We start from the raw sequence: 16,266 nt of genomic DNA on the forward strand, positions 1-16,266 counted from the left end.
GAACCAAGCTTTAGCACTCTATCGTCGTACCAGGATATGTAATTTAAACACTATTGTTCGAACCAGTGACTCATTGCGCTTTTTAAGCTGCATGCCTTTCAAAATGCCTTTTTTGCTGTAAACAATTGTTCGTTTTGTGATTCTTTAAATACCAAACCAGCCTTGCATTAATACTTTCTATACGTTTTATCTACACCATTTATTGTTTCGTCGCGCACAGAGATCTCTATTATGGAGCTTGTAAATATTTTTATATTTTTTATACTAATTTTACTTCCTGTTCAGTAAGAGAACCTACAAAAACACAATATCTAGTTAATAATACTATACTAACGTACCAAAGTCACACACAAGCGCAAGATCTGAATTTACTATGACGTACCACTATCAAAGTGGTACAGTACAAAACACAAGAACTGATAGGGCCTATGTTTTTTAATCAATCCACATTCAGTGCACCCTGTTAAGTAAAAAGATAACAAATATCTCTAATTGGTAATATTATTGATACAAAAAGTAAAAAATATTCACAAATTGTAGCCATGTCACTTAAAAACAATAACAAACAACTTTGTTCCCCGATTTTTCATGGACTGCGAAGAATTTTTCGCAGAAAAGTCAACTAAAGAGGGCGTCAGTCAGAGAAAAATTAAAGTCCATAGAATATGTATTCACTAAAAGATGGAGTAAATTAATGACTCCATGCTCCAACACCGTACAATAGCTGTATATAATAAACCAAACAATACTTAAGATAATTGAACTTTGTTAAATGTATGCAGTTTTTTTATAATACAGATTTATAGGTATATTAAAATATAAATCTGTTTAATAAACATTTTGTTTGAGTTGCCAACACAATTGTCCGGTTGTTGTCTGACGTTGTAAAACCACTGATGTGGAACATTTCCGCGTTATTAAAATTATTGATTTGAGTATACACTGCCGGGTTGCGGTTTATAAGAAGCAAATTTTCAGAATTGGATCATAGGAATAAGATACTAAATTCATAATACAAACTATAAGGTGAGTGTCGATAACCGTATAACAGGGGTTCTTTCTCGTGGTTGCCTTTAGTTCAAACTAAATTATATTTTCAGAACAGATTATCATCTTGTTAGACTACAAGACCTTCTTTCTGGTGATAAAATAATGTCATTCATGACAAACCAGCAGCCTATCTATAAGGCTATGTATATGGCAGACCATAAAACATTATTAGACCTTTAAATCTTGTATTTAGAAATACATGTTATTAAAAGAAACTCATAAAACGATATGAAATTTATTCTTGACTTGTAATTTCGTTTTGTAAGAAATACCAACGAATACCAGCGGGAGAGCCAAGCCCAGTGCCGCGTTACCAGATACAATTAGATTACTGTGTGCATGGAGGTATAAAAATATTGTTATACCTCCATGCTGTGTGTATACAAAATATAATACATTTTCATCAATAAAATCCTACTTTTAGATCCTTAATGTCGTAAAAAAAATTTTGGATTATACGGAAACGAATGCTGTTATTAGTTTAAATGGCATTGCTCCGGACTCATTTATTACGGATTTTAAGCCGTACTCCTTTACGTAACCTTGCTATGAGGCGATAAGGCCTGCTAGCAATTCGTATTGTGAATCAAGAGCTTTCATCACTCTGCTGCTCCACGCCTATGGAACGGTTGTTAAGACATCATTAGGCCTAAATTCTTTTAGCCCAAGCGTACAAACAGCTTCTCAAATTCCAAACACAAACCTTACTATTGACGCATAATATTCAAGAGGCTAATCGATTATTGAACATTTTTGTGACGACAAAATCGATCTATCGAAAATATTTCTTATACGTTACACTGTTATATTAGTATAAGGACTTAACCTTTAACAAATATAGAGGCACCAAATCAAACAATCATCTCCCCCAAAAAATAAATAAATAAATTATATTTCAACAACAAAAAACATTAATTACAAATTAAACTTTTTTCTGAACTGGCTTTTGATCATTATTTTTAACACCACTGTCTGAAATCAGGACCTAAACTATGTTTTAAAGTTTCTATTCTAGCATAATTCATGTAGGTGTAAAAAGAATAAACTAAGTAAAAGTAAGAAAATACACTAATTTTGTATTAAATAGCAGTAATGCTTAGTCTTTATACTTGTCATTTGTGGTTAGGGATGAAATCATAGTGCTTAATGCTAACCCCTTAAACCCTTGCTACTTGATGTGCATTTAGTGGATTAGTTTAGACCCTCCTCCGAGCAAACATACCAGACATTCGAACAGAACATACCAAACACTCGAACAGAACAACATACCAAACACTCGAACATAGCAAATTGTAATCTTATGGTATACAGTAGTTCACAAAACAGTGTATATAACTTGACATTAATATAACAATCTCCCTGTTGAAACTACAGTATTACAAAATGGATGTTAGAATATAAATTAGCTAAGGTTGATGGGATCGATTCCATTACAATGCGTGTCTTAATGATCAGATACCATTAAATGAATTAGTAAATTGGTTTCAAAGTTGGAAAAATATTGACGGCTCTGACTCAATACACGTGACTACCAACTTACAAAAATCAATGTGACATGATTCAGTTTGAAATATCGATATGATAGTTTTTTTATTTTAACCATTCACGTTTTTTACATAATTTCTACAATTTCATGCCAGGCTCTACCCATGGAGTAAAGAATAATAATTCTTACTCCATGCTCTACCTATTGATGGGTGGGGTGTGTGTAAAGCGGAACCATATCGGTTAACCACTTCACACTATGTTTCAGGCTATTGTTCTTGAGCATTATACACTTTTTGTAAGGTGTGATCATTTTGTGTCCATTGTCCAACCTTTGTAAGGTGTGATCATTTTGTGTCCATGTTACATTGTCCAACCTTTAATTGTTCCTTTTAATGATGTAAGTGTTTCCCATTCTTTTCCTTTCGCATCTGATTGGTCGAAATTGGCCTTCATTATTTTGTTTTAGGTGCAGTAATATCTTTTTATATTTTAGATGACTGGATTTTAATATGAAACTCATTAAGTATCAACACAAACTTAGATTAGTACCATACGCCAAGATGAGAAGGTTTCGTCGAACTAAATGCCTGTCCGCCATTATTCTTGTAATATTCATCGTTGCAATTTATAAAGGAAATCATAGGCTGATACGAAGAAAGAGGTGAGTTAATACTAATAATCATTTAATTTAAATACACTATTGATATGTTGATATAAATTTGATTTCGCCATGCAAACCTTCAAACAATACATTGATATATATTAAGTGGTCTTTGGGCATTGAACACGTCACCATTTGGTATATTATTTATCTGATTCACGTGACTACAATTTATGTTAAATTCAATGTACTTATGTTTTTGTGTAGTGTTTTTATTACTATTGTGATTTACTTATATATATATAATATATATTCACATAAAATCATGCATGGCCGCAGATCAAGGCTGAATTGCTTATGAATGACAATATAGTGTGCCATGTTATTTTTAGTTTTGAATTCAATTTTCAATACAATAAAGCTCTACTATTGATATGTTGATATAAATTTGATTTCGCCATGCAAACCTTCAAACAATACATTGATATATATTAAGTGGTCTTTGGGCATTGAACACGTCACCATTTGGTATATTATTTATCTGATTCACGTGACTACAATTTATGTTAAATTCAATGTACTTATGTTTTTGTGTAGTGTTTTTATTACTATTGTGATTTACTTATATATATATAATATATATTCACATAAAATCATGCATGGCCGCAGATCAAGGCTGAATTGCTTATGAATGACAATATAGTGTGCCATGTTATTTTTAGTTTTGAATTCAATTTTCAATACAATAAAGCTCTGTCTACCTTATCAAACTTTATGTGCCAAAAAACTGTGATGTGTCCATATATGGACATGATGATGTTATATCACTACCATGCGGGCATATCATTATACCATATATGGGCACATCACATTTTTTGTCAACAAAGTTTGATAGTGTAGACAGGACTTAGATTACATTAGTGAGTGAATTGCCTAATTAAATGCATGGCACGTTCTAAACGTTCAACTTTATTGTCAATACAGTTTAAAAATCTAAATAATTGACAAAAGGTGATAAGTTAAAAAAAACTAATCTTAACAAATCCAGCTCGTTTATTGGGTTGTACAATACACAAGGTAGTTTGAAACAATATACAGTAATTATTATTTATAGAACATTATAGAGCAACGGACATTTTGTTGGCTCACTGCTAGCAGAGTGCTGTGTTAATCAAAGGCAGACATTTCATTAAATCTAAATGCACAGTGTTATCATCAGTAGCCCTATTGGTAGATATTTCAAATTAGTAGGCCTATAGAATGGAATAAACGCAATTTGAAAATATATCGTATCGTGTATGATGTATATAAACACCACAGGCACAGAAAAAAACAAATCCATTAAATTTTGAAAATGGTTATACACTTGCTATTACTGGAACTACATCTGGCTACAGTGAGCCTGCACTGGTTTAATATTCTCTATACTCTTCGTAAGCCTACATCGTGGTGCTATTACGTGTGTTTCTTTGTGTTGTTTTACATGAGATGTACACTGTGAATACATTTTGGTTGTTGTAATAATATCATAATAATTGTACTGTATATGAGTTACCCGTAATCTTATTTAATTACAACACATTTTTTATTTTCTGAACACTTTATCACTAGAGGACTGCATGACTTAAATTATTATGTAGGTTTTTGTCTCTTTGTTTTCGTCGTCATAATATATCTTTTGTTTGCAGTTCAATTACACACACACCTCATTCTCCCGGCGGACAAACAGGGAGACTTGCAGATTTTAATTCTTTACCAAAGACTGAACAAATTGCAGAAATCAGGAATTTACAACAAGAGAAAATTGTAGCAGAACATAAAATATTACAAAACAACTATGAGAAAGAAAATATAGAAATTGTAGCAGAAACTAAGATATTACAAAACAACTCTGATAAAGAAAGTATAAAAAATGTAGCAGCAGAAACTAAGATATTACAAAAAAGTTCTGAGACAGAACTTAAGAAAGTTGCAGAAGAACAACCAAAGAAAATAGTGAAAGCGTCACGTGTTCTTGTTCGTCGAGTAAAGGTCTTCAAGAGACATCGTTTTGTCAAAGTCGTTGTAGTGTCAAAAAATGGAAACGAAACGTAAAGTTTTTGTCATTTCCCTTCCGCTTGTCTTTTTAAGTGCTTTTTTTTGTTTGCTGGAGGTAGAATATTGTGAGATAGTTTTCAAATATGCGGAAGAAATTATCAACAGAATTGGCAGTTATGGAAATTATGCTAAGTTTACAGTTCATGGCACAACCAGAAAAATAGGCATACAATATTGTAATTTAATAGAAATTCCATGGAAACATTTTTTTTGTGCTACTAACCATATATTTTTTAAATCTGACTTTATAGTCTGATGTGATAACACATTTGATTTAGATTGATCCTACATAAATTAAAATTTCGAACAAATGGAGCGCCTACATGATGTGAGAAATCAAATTCACAGTACAAATGTCCCTTGAATCAGAACAGAACAATTAAGCATTGTTAATAGAAGTAGGCCTATCAATCCCAGTATCACTACACAAAAGTCGCATGTCCTTGTGGAATTAAGTGTACCATTTCACGAGAACAAATTCAATGGTGTTTGTTATGTAAATTTGAAAGAAACCAAGTAGCCTTTCTTCGTGGTCAACGTATAGAAATCACTGACCATAGGTGTATAATTTGAATATTTAGCATAAATCAGTACCGTAGATCTGCCATTAACGAGCGAGCAGATTCAAGTTGCACAGAAATTGTTTTAAATAACAAATTTATCCGCGATTTTTCGTTACGAAGCACTTTTGGTAATCATAATTATAATGTGAAAACTAATCCAATAATCAGCGACATAACCATAATCACTGTATTTTAAAAAGGTGTATAACATCACAATTGAAAGATTGATTTCTAATCATTGAAAGCTATCTCGTGTATTTTGCCTCTAAACGTGCACTAACACTAACATGCAGCACTAACTGGTCAATGAATAGCGTGCACATAATATTCATCTGGCTTTAATAAACACACTACTAACAACAGTATGGTATGCTAATTTATACCGTTGATTCATCTATTGTTATTCGACAACCACTTTTGAAAAGACTTCGAAACACAATCTGTGCGTATTATTTAGCATTTGTAAAGACCAATTGTAACCACTGAGACTTATACCACCGACGTTTTCTCTAAATTCTATACCAAAATATAATCCATTGAGTAGGCAAGTGACGGACTTTGTTTGAACAAATAATGGAAAAAGTTTATTCGATCCTCAATGTTTTAAGCAAAAAATTGAATACGTTTGTTACGAATCTTGTTTAAACGACACAAACATTCTCATTGAAAGTCGCAATTTGATTGGGTGTTTAATTAGAATAATAAGGCGAGTGTGAATTAAAAGAGTTCAAAAGCGTCTTAAGCATCTTTAGTGCGCGTTAAGCATCTTTAGTGCGCGTTATAAATCTTTATTATAATGTAATATACAAGATGATAATCGTCGATGTCATGTCGTACATTTTGAATTAATTTGGTGATATTTTTTATAGACAATTATCCGGAAAATTCACTGTCAACAACATATTTAAAATAAGAATATTAAAAATAAGCGTGAACTTAGAACAAGTAACAGATGAGATCCCACACACTTAAGACCAACGTTGTGTCTAAATCGAGAGTTACAATGAAGAATAAATGCTAAAATATTCAAATTATTACAACATCTGTAGGCCTTACATTTTATTAAATCTATCAAGCTTAATTGCTTTCTAATAACAATTAAAAAGCAGATGCTTATGTTAATTATGTTTTGCTTTTTGTCAAGATCATACCATACTGCATTCAAAATAATTATTTCACATTTTCACACTCGTGGCGTGCCATACATTTCATACACTCACACCCTGGCGTACTTTATACGTAACCACGCGCATGCGCACACTAACATATTCATTTTTGTTACACCATCGTAATCCATTGCATGTATACGTCATCAGAACCTTGAATGTGTTGATTTTATATTATATGTTATGTTAATCTTGATCTATAAAATGGACGTACTGATTATATTTACTACTTTCTTATGCATGTTTCTTCTTATTATCACACAATCTGCAGTGTTATTGATTTGTTGAAATAACATTGTGCTGTAGGCTACTGTTATATATTGATAATGTGTCCAAAACTCATTTCTATATCTAACGCTCTGTCTACACTATCAAACTATAGTTTGACAAAAAAATTGGCAAAATGTGGTAGTGATAATTTCCAAATGTAGTAGTGATAATGACATCATTATGTCCATATGGGCACATCACATTTTGTTGTCACATAAAGTTTGATAGTGTAGACAGAGCTTAAGAATAAACTGGTCTTTGAGGAAAAAAATCTTAAAATTTGAATTTATTTACCAATAAAGTTATAAGGATTATTATATTACGCGGATATTGTGGACTGTGGGGAGTGAGTCTGGCAAATTACTTACAAACACGCTAAAAACATGTTGCCATGTTGGTATTATTTCCCACTAGATTAAGCTTATCGACGACATGTTACTCCTATTATGGAGGTCTATATATTTGCTCCATGCTCCTTGGCGTACATGTGTATATTGACCGTGTTGACCGTAATGTTTTTACGATTATGATTCTAAAACACTGTACCAGAAGACTGTGTACCAGGTTCAAATTAATCTATATCATAAAATATTGAGGTTCTGATCCATCATCTATATATTTCCTTCCATGTTGCTATCATATTGGCTTATGTGTATATTGACCGTGTTGACAATGTTTTTACGATTACGATTCTAAAACAATGTACCAGAAGACTGTGTACCAGGTTAAAATTAATCTATATAATAAAAATATGTTCTGATCCATTATTTCTACAGGTTTCAGCGCCATAACATATTAATATTATACAGTGACGTCACTTGTTTTGGCTTTTACGTTTGCTCAGCCTGCTGTATAGTCTGGCTTTTTCAGTGACATAATGATTAGATCACTGCTATATTTCCATCCATTTCTCACACGACTCATGTTCTTTATTCTATTATTAGTTTGTCACTACATATTACGTCATCATGTCATTCTTTATTTGCATGCTACAATTATTTTTCTGGCAAAAGATGATGTAAATATAAAATGTTAGAAAATAACCAGTCATGCGGCTTTTGCATGTTTGTTTTATATAGTGTATGCAATTAAGAATAAGATGCTTTATTTGTCATTCGTCCTTAGCTACAAAATGTAGTACAAAGCATTAATGACATTAAACATGTATTTAATTCATGAAATGTAACCTCTGATTAATAATTTACTGTGAAATTCAAAAATAGATGTAGAATCTAAAAATTATTGTCGTTTTTTTTTATTCTTCTTCAGAGCATCAAAACCAGAGTATAGTAAACGAGGTTTTATAATGTCCCGCAAAGAAGAAAAGAGTTTTCAAATTCATAATATTGCTGAATATTTACTGAAACCATGGCAACGAAATGATACAAATATCCAGGAAATGAGGTAGGTTGAACACTTTTGACGTCATTGCACCTATTATCTATGTATCAATAATTGTAATTGTTCATAAACAATTATTTATATTTTTAAATTTAAAACGCTTAATGCAGGAACATCGATTTTGTTACTGTATTGTACTATATAACACATTTGTCACTGTTTAAATTGACATCTTATTAATATTGTTAGCAGTGTCATAAACTGACACTGTTTATTATTAACTTTAACAGTGTCTTATGTCAGTGACTTATGTCATCTTATTGTTATCTATTATAATTTATAAAGCATAAATTGTCACTTGATATCATCAATTGATCACAAAGTAACCATTTTATAGTCTGATGTGATAAAACATGTGATTTAGATTGATCATAAATTAAAATTTCGGACAAAAGGAGTATGATGTGTGAAATCAAATTCACAGTATAGATGTCGCTTGATTCAGGAACAGAACAATTAAGCATTGTTAATTAAAAAAAAAAAACTCCCAGTGATACTTCTATCAATCGATCACCAAGTAACAATTGTTACTAACACGAAGTGACAGAATAAGTCAACTCTCACATACCGGAGTTTTTTTTAAGCGGGAAACTCTTATAATATCAGAATCTATTTTTATAATCAATCTCTAATGTAATTTTTGCACAGTATTTTATTTGTTTTATGTTTTGCTATGTATTGGATTTTGTTTGTTTATAATGTATTGTTGACGTGGGTTTGGTTAAGCACATCTTTTGATGACAATTTTTTAAACCTTTGCTTTATATACCTCGACAGCCCCGTTCAACTTTTTTGTTTCTGATTGTCGAAAGATTGAAAATAAATAAAAACCAGACTTTTCTTGATGCCAAGAAGGTCCCTTTAATCCAGCCCAAGAGTGTATTGGAAGAGTCCCAAGAGTCGACTGTTATAACATGCACTATACATTATTTATTAAAAACTAATTTTGAAGTCCATGGTTATAATAATACAGTAATAATAAATTGTGTATCGATCAACTACAACCAATTTATATCTTATTTATATTATAAATGGTATAAATAGTTTCCTAATGATTATACCATTTTGTTGTTTCAACCTTTTCATATTTAAATATGTATGTATCATCATAATTATTGCTGGTAGGTTCTCATTCTTTGGATTTAAATTAAACATGTGGTACAATTACCAGATGTATTTAATAGGTATACTTGTATAGTATACTTAATTATACTGAATTGTATTATGCTCTGCGATCAATACTCTATTCAGTCAAACAAAGACAATCATCGTGCACTCGAAGCATCCCGTCTTGGCAATCCGAATGATATTTTTTTTATGATAATTTAGATTAGAAAAAAACCTGGATGTTTCTTTAATAAATAATTCCAATTGGTAAAAAAACGAAGGTTATTATTATTATAGCAAAATTGGAGACATCCTTACATTATACAAATGAAAATAGAGTTATAAATAATATTCATATATTAGTATATATTATTTTTTAAAAAGCACCAAATTAATCCATGGCGTGAAACATGCAGCCAAAGACTGAAACTCTCTCATACACCAATCACAACACACACACAATATATATATAGAAATATTGTCAAAAACAGTTCATCTTTTCAAAGTAAAGGGTTAGATCGCAGCGGTGGCGACAAGGAGGGAGCATGTTGCGAAACAATTTACGAACGAGTAGTTTCTTTAACCGAACGACAATATCAAAATACTCCCTTCTAGTCGGCAGCGTGAAGGCCGGCAATCTCACAAGCCTCAACATCATACAATTATTATATTATGAGAGCGCGCTTCTTATCCTTTCAATTGCGCGAGACTTACTATCAGTAAGGTAGGCCTACCTGTGCCACACACAGGACATGCAAGAAACATACACTAATGAGAACAGGGATCAGCTTTTAAAGAATACATTATAATGTAAACAACGTTAGAATTAGGTAAGCTACGATCGTCAGCATAACTTTAGAATTAGCCCTAAGCTACGATCGTCAGCATAACATTCCATCTCATTATATTACTATTGTATGCCTAATAATTTAATGAAAGTAATTATATATTATAAAGTAATTGATTTGATTTTGTTCTTTTGTCAAGTCAAGTATCATTTATTATCATTTGTTTTAGGAAAAAACATAGAAATTCTGTTTGCTCTGTTAGCGGAGCACAATATCCAACGGACACAGCACGAACTCAAAAACAAAAAACATTACAAAAAAGTGTCTACATCATGTTTAAGGCTCTAATAGATCCTGGAAAGAAACTATTTGTAAATCGTGCCTTATTGGCCTTAATAGAACGAAATTGCCGATCGCTGCGCATCAACTGGAACATACTAGAGGCCGGATGAAATTGATCATCTTTGATAGCCACTGCCTTTTTCAGAAGACGATCCGAAAATATGTTCTCTAAAGGCTCACTCACTCACTCACGCTCTTTTAATGTGTTGTTTTATTCTTAGATCTAATATGAACGAGTATGTGGATTTCAGTTTAGCAGTTGCAACTAAAGAAAATATGGAAATTGGCCAACGTGTCAAAATGTACTTCGAATCTAAAGACATTAGCATTGATATAGATGAAGAAACATACAATACATTTCCAAAGGTAAATCATGACGTCATTATCATACATCATTATAAGGACCACGAAGACGATGATGATGCTTGCAATAGCGGTTTAGTATGGCACGCAAAGCTGTCATGTATTCAAGCAATTGAGATATCTTAGTTTTAAATAGAGATATCTTAGTTTTAAATAGAGATATCTTAGTTTTAAATAGAGATATCTTAGTTTTAAATAGAGATATCTCTATTTATAATAGATATATCGTAGCTTTAAACTAAGATATCTTAATATATCTTTATTTCCGAATAAATGACAGCTTGGCGCGCCATAGTTTAGCAAAACTGATAACGTAGGCCATCAAAACTAATCCCAATTTGTATGGTTTTTTAAAGCAATGGCCCCGAGATAACAATCATCCGCAGTATCGTACCTGCAGCCTTGTTGGAAGTAGTGGTATTCTATTAGACAGTCAATGTGGTAAACAAATAGATAGTGCTGATTACGTCATAAGGTAAGGAACACAATTAATAATAATAATAATAATATCCTGGATTTATATAGCGCCTAATGTTGTGAAACCTCTAAGCGCTATTACCCCATAATATTCGCAATATTTGTATTGTTTTTGTTATTTCAATAGCTACCGGTGCATGACTTAATTGTTTTGTTTTGTATTGTTTGAAGGTTTGGTTTGTTATTTCAGACTTCATTTTGCTTATTTTGTCAAACCTATTTCCTTATACAGTATTGAGTAATGTTTTAAAAATAAAAGTAATATTAATATTGTTCAAATAATTAATTATAAGAACATATATTATTAAAAAATGACTTAAATCAAAATAAAGACCACAGTAACTACCTCAATATTATTATCAAGACAGAAACAAACTTATCGCTTGATTTCGCAAGGAACGTCATTGCACAATGCATGATGGGAAGGGCTTGGGAGCAAACGTCACGACGCGTACGTATACAATAAATCACGTATTACGCGTTGTAACCGTATTACTCAAACGTATAAAGACATATTTTCTATTTTATTTCAGAATGAATACTCCTCCTATAAATAATTATACAAGTGACGCGGGATTTAAAAGTAATATGACAACAATGAACCCGTCAGTGGTGGGCAAGAGGTAAGAACAATACTTATTGACTGTTGCTGATGCTAACCATATTTGTACTACCTCTGCTTCTGTTGACTAAACGCCGTTGTTTCTGGCAAATATTGACAGTACGTGAATGCCCATGGCAAATGCAAATTTCGTTACCGCTTTTATATTATAAAACATTGAGCGCATTTCGATTATTATGTAAATTAGTAAATCATATCATTTGGGTGGCGCGCATGTAAAGTTGATGATGCTAGTATAGTTCATCCTCGTTATCCTCAGATAGTATCCGTAAAATGATGATTCAAAATGATTTATCATGTTGATATTGATGAACAGTTGATAACAAATGATAATGATATCAATTGATTATCAATATGATTATATACTGATGATGATAACAATTGATTAAACAAGATTACACTGATAATGATAACATTTGATTATAACAAGATTACACTGATAATGATAACATTTGATTAAACAAGATTACACTGATAATAATAGTACATTATTATATAATGAAAGTTTAAGTTCAATTTTATTTTATTCACACAACATTTTATAGGCCTAAAGAATATAACAATAATGTAAAAGGTATTAGCTCTGCTATTAATTTTGCTTGCTGTTTTACTTTATCGTTTTTGTTTAGCTTTTTGCTTATTTTATTTTGTATCTCCATTGAGATCCAGCCACTGATACCCACAGCATTGTCATTTTTTCAGTGCTTATTTTGTTTGTATCTCCATTGAGATCCAGCCACTGATACCCACAGTATTGTCATTTTTTTCAGTGCTTATTTTATTTGGTATCTCTTGACTGTCATTTTTTTGAATAATTTAAAAGGTAGAAACGTTGTGTGAAGACAGCCAACAAAGCTTTAGTTTTATCTACCGGTTGCATTTTGGTACATTTTAATTTGAAGAGTTAAGAATATCAGATATTTACAAACAAATTTTTCCTATTTACAAAAATTAGAGAATAACTAATTAGATGCACCTAATTGTATAGAACGTAAATTAATGTAGTAGATTGATTGCGTCACCGGTTTAATGGTAATTAATCAATATCGAGTACCGTATACTATAATGATATTGGTAACTTTGCTTTTCACGCTGCTGCTCTAGCCCGCTACGTCACAAGAGATAAATCATTCAGATATAAAGCATAGCAGCAGTTATAGTACTAGACACTGACATTTTTGCGAAAAATGATTCTCGACTATAATTTATAGGTACCACCTGTTGAATCCAAAAAACGTCTGGGAAAAGAGTCTAACGACAAATCCCAAAGCATTTCTGGTATTTATGAGTCCCATGATATTACTATAATTCGCTGTCAGATAATCATTGAATTATTATCAAAACAGTCCATTGAAGTTTTTGTTTGTAATAGGATACTTGAAGTATCTAGGCGTGATGAAGTGACCCCCAGACTTGACCTTAGCAATAACAATAAGCGAGCAGCGTTTTTTGTAAGAAATATTCTTGTTTAGACTGATAAACAAGCGGTAACATTTGTCATTACTTGTTTTAATTTACAGATATAATAATTTAACGCTAGAAGCAGATATTGTAACATTTTTGCGAGATATGCGACAATATAACCAGGATTTACTAGTTCCAGGCTTGTCAATGAAAGCTGGTTATGATCTAACAATGAACGTTGTAAGGGCATTCAAAAGGGAACCCAACCATCCTCTTCACCTTTTACTTGTGCATCCTAAACACTTTTTAGCGATGAGTCATTTTTGGAAAGATAAATTTGACATAGATGCAAAACGTATATCTTCAGGTAAGGTATTTAAAGTACTTATGCGAATACGACCATAAAACACACTGAATAGATTGGTTTTTCTATCTGTGTTATGCATTGATCTTTTCGAATCATGATAATTACATGTACATGTTCGACTCAAAGGCCATACATACACGCTGTTACGTTACCAGTTTCAGCTGATGTTGTGTTTTTACTATGTTATTTTGAATGCATTGATCTTTTCGAATCACGGTACAACATCTTTCTTAATGTTCGACTTAGACCGTGTTTCCGCAGCCAAAAATTAAACAATAATTAACCGATAAAAATTAACCAATAATTAACCGATAAAAATTAACCGATAATTAACCGATAAACTGCCTGTGGAAACGGAGTTTAACCGATTCCACTCGAGAACAATTAACCGATTATTATCTCATTCAAATGGGATTCAATTATCGCATAAATGCGATAATTTTAACCTTTGACCTATAGGGCAAATTGTTGCGTTGTGATTGGGCATCTGGTTGTTTTGGTAATGACTGAGCATGCGGACTTTATTGGTTAAAAAATTAACTGATAATTTAGTTTTGGTTACGGAAACACGACCTATAGAGATGCTTGAAATAAACCCATTTGCTTACATAAACACATAATAATGCCAATTGCTTTAGCCTAAGGCCAATTTACACATACGAGTGGTAATGGGAAGCGGAAAACCGCGTAGCTTGTCCCATGTAGGATCTGCTGTATTTATCCTGAGCGGAAACTGTCCGTCCGCTTCGCGTTATGTGTAAATGGTCATAAGGAATAAACATAGATTCTATATTAATTATTACCATTCGCCTGTGTAAATTGGCCTTTATCATTAAAAAAAACAAACCTACAAATGATTATTATGTAATTACCACGTGCGTTTTTCATTTCAGGTTTGTATATGACAAGTTTTGCATTGTCCATTTGTGATGAGGTCACAGCGTACGGTTTCTGGCCATTTCACACGGACCACCGTAACAGGACTCTTGAATATCATTATTATGAAAAATCAGACAGTGTACCATTACCCAAGGTGCATCATTTTGCACAGGAATATAGAATTTTACTAGGACTTCACGAGACTGGTGTTTTACGTTTACATCCAAATACTTGTTCTTAATACTGACAATAAGTATAATAACAGCAAATAATATAGAGTTATGACATTGAAGAAATACCAGTAACAGTAACCTCTAAGAAACGCGTTTCAAATATAAAGCTACTGTATAGTACCATCCAGATAGCGTTTGTCCAAGGAGAAACGCGTTTTAAACACCTAAAGATACTGTAGTACCATCTTTCCAGGAGAAACGCGTTTCAAATTGGATTCAGAACTGTTTGTTTGTACGAAGATATAACGTACATTAGTACAGTAACTGGATATACTGTTTTAATGTTTAAACTGGACATGAGAGTCAAACGAACTTGAATTTCTTGCAATTGAGTCGTGATAAAGTGCACAAAACGAGTATAAACTGCTTCTAACGAGTATAAACTGCTGCTTCTCAATTTCTCATTTCAGTTCACAACGCTGTGTTTCAATGGTGCACGCAATAACGGTCCACCCACCTTCCATTATTGTTTATTTAACTTTAAACAAATGATATTTATAGTCGAATTTGTTTATTTGTGGTCGCCAATTGTTATTGTGCTAAATATTGTTTTTGTTTTTATATTCAACTTACTCATTTATTTGTTGTTTTTTTTCAATTACGTAAACATTATTTTGACAAGCCAAAAACAGTGTATTTTCCCTCCTGGCGCACATTCCTATAGACCCTAACATCGTAGAAATAATTAGGTATATCTCTCCAATCTAGAATGGCTCTTCAGAATACAACATCGCTCCCAGCATTTCAGATTCATATATATTACTCTGTTCTATATCTATCCTATCAGGACAATAGCACGTACATCTCCATTGGTAGATTCAAGTATATCTACCATTGCACAGCTGTATATGCAAATTAGCCTACCGTCTAAACATGGTTTAAAATGTATATATAATTATATTCGTTCGTCATGGTCTATTTATTTTTTTTTTCCACAACCCATGACATTCCTTTTGTATTTATTTGTAATGAAATTACAGTAAAGGAATCAATGCGTGCTTGTTTCATTTCTATAAGTGGTTTTGTGGTTAAATGGGGGAATTTCATC

General features: G+C 32.1%; 1 protein-coding gene across 2 annotated transcripts; it reads left to right on the forward strand.

The window, feature by feature from the left end:
• The first annotated feature begins 924 nt into the window (after positions 1-924).
• Positions 925-15,810, forward strand: LOC144837768 (alpha-N-acetylneuraminide alpha-2,8-sialyltransferase-like). 2 transcript variants are annotated; one of them, XM_078693009.1, is made up of 9 exons: positions 925-1,026; positions 3,032-3,199; positions 4,828-5,229; positions 8,505-8,639; positions 11,095-11,239; positions 11,593-11,711; positions 12,247-12,336; positions 13,856-14,106; positions 15,000-15,810. In XM_078693009.1, the coding sequence occupies exons 2-9, from the start codon at positions 3,048-3,050 to the stop codon at positions 15,224-15,226; spliced, it is 1,521 nt and encodes a 506-aa protein (XP_078549135.1). In that variant the 5' UTR covers positions 925-1,026; positions 3,032-3,047; the 3' UTR covers positions 15,227-15,810. The 2 variants fall into 2 exon arrangements, with proteins under 2 accessions (XP_078549135.1, XP_078549136.1); XM_078693010.1 differs by lacking the exon at positions 4,828-5,229.
• Positions 15,811-16,266: the final 456 nt, after the last annotated feature.

This window comes from Antedon bifida, chromosome 3 (assembly GCF_963402885.1).
Source record: "Antedon bifida chromosome 3, ecAntBifi1.1, whole genome shotgun sequence".
Taxonomy (NCBI): Eukaryota; Metazoa; Echinodermata; class Crinoidea; order Comatulida; family Antedonidae; genus Antedon; species Antedon bifida.